At 46.0% G+C, this 5240-nt stretch overlaps 1 protein-coding gene across 1 annotated transcript in view; it reads right to left on the bottom strand.

Annotated features, from left to right (window-relative positions):
• LOC133126305 (vimentin-like) overlaps nucleotides 1-2947 on the bottom strand; it is an 11013-nt gene extending 8066 nt beyond the window's left edge. Inside the window, 2 exon segments of the mRNA XM_061238380.1 lie at nucleotides 1221-1281; nucleotides 2255-2947. Coding sequence (XP_061094364.1) covers nucleotides 1221-1281; nucleotides 2255-2775 — 582 coding nt within the window. The 5' untranslated portion in view covers nucleotides 2776-2947.
• Nucleotides 2948-5240: the final 2293 nt, after the last annotated feature.

A 5240-nucleotide genomic window follows, 5' to 3' on the forward strand; every position in this document is an offset into this window, starting at 1 on the left:
GCCAATGTATTTTTCCGTTGTTGTTGTTATTTGGGAGCGCGAGCTATAAGTCCGACAATGACGTTTAAAAATTAGGCTTGTGGGTGCGATGAGGACATTTATCATAGGCGGTTCCCATAGGAACCTTTGTAAATGCCTGCACGGAGCATTATGGGAAGTAAGGAAAGAAGGCTCTCGGCTGTTTCAAAGTTTCTCTCTGTGTTTAATCGAGGAGGTCAGCTCAAAAAGGGTCTGAGTTCAGACAGGGCCAACCGCCAGGAGCCAGAGCACAAAATGTCCCCTGCTCTCCATCACAGCCAAAACAACACACTACCGCACACCTACTGGGAGGGACAGAGCACAATATCTCCCTGGCAAAATGGCCTCCAGGACAAACAAGGATCCAGCTCAATGCTCGGCTAAATTAGACTAATCCTACAGAAATTTGAACCGTCCGACTGGACTTTGTTGTTTTCTCTTTTCTTTTTTGTTGCGGCTGAAAAAGCTTAATCTAATGGCTTTGCCAAACAGAGAGAATAGCTTACTGGCCCATAGTTTAGCTGCAGAGTCCGTCCACACTAAGCTCTGCCCTGCCCAGCATGGACCTGCCCCCCCCACCACCCACTCCAAATCTAGCCCCCACCAACCTGGAAACAAACAAGCTTTGTGAATTGCAAAGGGAAGGGTTTGCAAAGCTGGTCCGTCAATCAAACAGGATGACATCATCAGGACAGAACACTGACCTGGATACTGTCGGGGTCAGGGATTGTGATGTCATCACAGAGCTATAGCAACCGGGATGATTGGCATAGGAAGGCAGAGACCGCTATTGTCGATGGTGGCATTTACAGACTGGGCGTGGGTGTTGCTTCATTGCTTATGTTTTTAATGTTTGTCTGTTGTTGCAGAAGTTTCTCAAAAGTTTTAACAATTGTATCTGAAGTTGCCAAGGGACATCTACATTGATTTACGGTAGAAATGACACCACGACACTTGGCACAAGACTGCTTCCTACGCCAAATTAAATGGTTTTATTAAACTGTATAGAGTATAAGCACCCCTGAGCCACACGATTCAAGTTTTTTTTCATTTATTTATGTGATTTAGCGATTTGCATTGGAGCACTTTGAGTTCACAGCAAAATTCTTGTTCAGGGCCACCAAAAGCATATCGCTGACCTACCGCTCCAGCACATTTATGATGGATTCATTTTTAGAACGACGAACTGCTCGCGATCTCACCTGCCGGAAGCCCTGCAGGTTGGTTTCGGCCTCCTCGCGCTGAACCATCTCATCCTGGAATCTGCAACACACGCGATGAAGAAGCGTTACGTCGTGCAGTTCGACTGCCACGCCCACCTTCAAACTTTGGCAGGGAGGGTGGTGCAGCGACCGCGGCCACGCGCACATCCTTCGCTCAGCTCGACCGCGCATTTCCTTAATGTCTTGCTCTAATCTCCACTCAGACGCTCTGCAAATCCGCAACATGTAACTTGATGCCAGTGATAAGTGCAGCCAAAAAAAAACTGCCGAATTCATTGTGGAGGACGGGACGCGACCTGCTTTCCTCTTCAATATTCAAGACACAATGTGGTAGCTGTGCCCCTAAACATATCAAAACAGGCAAATAATACGTCCTTTCACAATCGCCATAATGTGATGCTACAGTGGTAAGGGCAGCAATGTTTCTATGCGCTCAATAAAGGTAACTATTCTTTTACGCAATGTGTGTGTGTGTGTGTGTGTGTGTGTGTGTGTGTGTGATTTTGTCCACGTTTATCCCTGCACTTTACTTGCGTAAAATAAAATCAGAATGATAAAATGCCAACACCACGCCCACACCAGTCGTGTCACACTCGAAACGAATCCACTAGATTAACGGGCGATTCATGAACGAACAAATTCATCAAGTAATGAATTGCTGGATGAGTGAATGAATGAAAGAAGTTGTTGAGAAGCACACAAACTTCTTCACAGCTCTTGCGGAGTGCATAGGCAATGCTTTCGAACAAATGCACATTTGCATTTGTATTATACTTTAGGAGTACTTTAAAACTGCACAGAGCCCAAGTGCACACTAAGATGAAGACTGTGGCTAAAGCGTTCAAAAAGTTAATCGGTTTATCCCACTGCCTAATTGTGCGTCACGCCGTGTGTGTCGAATAATCTTGAACGATTTACGAAACGCAAAGCGCATTGTGTATTCAGGCGCAATTTGGTTGTTTAGAGATAAACACTGAAATTGCACTTAAAAAAAAAAAAAAAAAACTTCTTACTTCTCCCGGAGTCGCTCGATGTCATCCGCCATGTTGTCGCGGTCCACCTCCACCCGGGCTTTCTCGTTGGTGAGCTGGTCCACCTGGCGCCGCAGCTCGCGCATCTCCTCCTCGTACAGGTCGCCGATGCGGGTCGTGCCCTTGCCTTTCAGCTGCTCCAGCTCCGCGACCAGGATCTTGTTCTGCTGCTCCAGGAAGCGCACCTTCTCGATGTAGCTCGCGAACCTGTCGTTCAGGTGCATCATCTCCGCCTTCTCGTTGGTGCGCGTGGCCTTGAACTCGGTGTTGATGGCGTCGGACAGGGCGAAGTTCAGCGTCTCGGCGGAGTGCCGCGGGATCGGGGCGCTCATGCGAACCCTGGAGCTTTTGGTGGCGTAGATGGTCGGCATGGATGAGACGCCGTAGCTGACGCGCGAGCGGACCGAGGGATTGGAGTATTGGCGGGCGGAATAGGAGGACCGGACCACCGTGGGCTTCTCTGCGAACATCCTCTTGTACGAAGACTGCATTCTCGTATTCATTTTTGTAATCCTTTTAGCGTTTTTTGTAAAAAGAAAATATCTTCAATGTGTTTCACGAGTTTGTTTTTTTGTTTGTTTTTTTTGTCTTGGTACTGGACCTCCACGCAAGCAACTCCAAAAACTCCACGCAGAACTGCCCCAAACGAGGACGAGCTGCATCGAGAGGCTTGGATTTATAGCCCACTCCGTATGCAAATTAGATAACGGTGCAGGGGAGTTTGAGTGACGCGGCGCGCAGCCCGTAAAACGACTGCTCTCGGAATCTGGGGGGCCGGAGGACTCGAGATTCCAGCCCAGAGTAGTGCCCCATTGTTCCCGCAACTCCGCGAGTGTTCTCCCTTTTGGCGAAACGAGAGGAATTTCTTTCTCGTGAGACGGTAGGAGGCTGAGGAAACCGTGAAGTAGATATGAAAAAGAAAAAATAAATAACGGTCTAAAAGCCAACAGCACTTCTTCCTCGTATGCTATGTAACAAGATTATATGGCGTAAGGTGAAATGCGCGTGGCAGCCTATTGTCGTCGAGTATTTGCTTTTTAAATGTGGCCTGCTGTTTATTCATTCATTCATTCATTCATTCATTCATTCCTGGAATTCTGTTTCCAGCAATCGGGCGCTGCCGATCTTGACCAAGTAGTTTGTGAAGCATTTCAAATGCATCTGACTTTAGTTTCATGTTTCAATATTTTTAACACCATTCTAATGGCACACTATTAAATCAATACGGCTAAATAATATATTGAACACATGAAGTTGTAGCTACTGGTGCGCGGAGAGATACTAGCAAGACTTAACATCTTTAGCACCTTTTACATTTGATTTTAATTACATTTTACCAAAAGGGCGTAGGCTGTGGATGCGTTTTCTGAACAGTGTGACTCATACACAAAAAGTTCTTCTTTTTTCTTTCTTTCTTTTTTTTCTTTTTTTTCTTTTTTTTTTCTTTTGCCTGAAGTCGCCATGGAGATACGCATAAACAGTATTCACCAGACGAAACTGAGGTGTTACTAATTCTTCGGGGTTTCCTGCGCGGCTCGCGCAGCGTGCATGACGTTTCGAAGCTGTGCCGAAATAGTGCAGGTCTCTTAGCAACTATTTCGTCTTTACAATATAAGAAGAAGAAGAAAAATAGACCCATGACCACCGTTTTTGGTTAGAGGCTGTGTCAAAACTAAAAGAGGAACAGGAGCATTCGCGTTTCTGCATCCGCCTGTTTTACTAATTTTGCCCAACAAAAGTGTGTGAAAAATAAAAACCCGAAGATACACACAACTGATCAAACATGAATATTGGCCTCGCTGGTAGTTAGTGACAGTAGCCTACTCGTGCTGTATGATTAGCGACGAAGCTTTAAATTCTCAGGTGAAAAATGCACTTTCTACTAAAAAGCACAGGTATTTTCTACTGAGCGAATTGTTTATTCCTCGAATAATCAGAAAGATGACAAATGAAGAAATTGAGTTGCCCTCCACAGAAGGGGGTGCTGGTGGACTTTCAAAAGACCACGACTGCTTTAAATAATCAAGGCTGACGCAGCTTCTAAGTCATCATTAATGAATTGTGGACGGCTGTAGGCACGGATGACTGACTGACCACAGCCTTAAAATGTTACATAGAGATGTGGCCAGGAATACTGGCAAGACAATGTCACCGGATGCCCTCAACCCTTGTGGTGTCTTATGGGTCAAAAAAATGACCTGCCATTGCGTTTAACAGCAGAGAAAACCCCCCCAATGATCTTTTTTCAACTTGAAATTTGATGACAAAGTTTGTGATGAGTGACAGGCTGATTCTTCATGCAAAATAGATTTGGGGTTTAAAATTAAATTAAGCTTCTTTATTTTAGGGTGGCGGCACGGATGGTGCAGTGGGTAGCACTGCCGCCTCACAGCAAGGAGGTCCTGGGTTTGAGCCCCGTCGGCCGGGGCCTCTCTGTGCGGAGTTTGCATGTTCTCCCCGTGTCTGCGTGGGTTTCCTCCGGGTACTCCGGTTTCCTCCCACAGTCCAAAGACATGCAGGTTAGGCTGATTGGAGAGTCTAAATTGCCCATAGGTATGAGTGTGTGAGTGAATGGTGCGTGTGCCCTGCGATGGACTGGCGACCTGTCCAGGGTGTATTCCTGCCTTTCTCCCAATGTATGCTGGGATAGGCTCCAGCCCCCCTGCGACCCTGTTCAGGATAAGCGGGTTAAGATAATGGATGGATGGATGGATGGATGGATTTTAGGGGTTTAGTGAAGGCGGGTCATTTTTTACCCTTAGGACAAGTGGATTATGCAGAATGTTATGACTACACAGGGGTTAAAATGTATGTCGATGACGCTGATAATATTCTCCTCAGAATCCACGCATCTCTGGACCATATCAGCCTGGGACCTCCTCAATTATGACTTTTCATTAGCTGCATAACCTATCCTTTTTGTTTAAGAATATAGCCTTCCTATTTGTTTTATCTTATATGTAAATAG

The sequence above is a fragment of the Conger conger genome, chromosome 4 (genome assembly GCF_963514075.1).
Source record: "Conger conger chromosome 4, fConCon1.1, whole genome shotgun sequence".
Taxonomy (NCBI): Eukaryota; Metazoa; Chordata; class Actinopteri; order Anguilliformes; family Congridae; genus Conger; species Conger conger.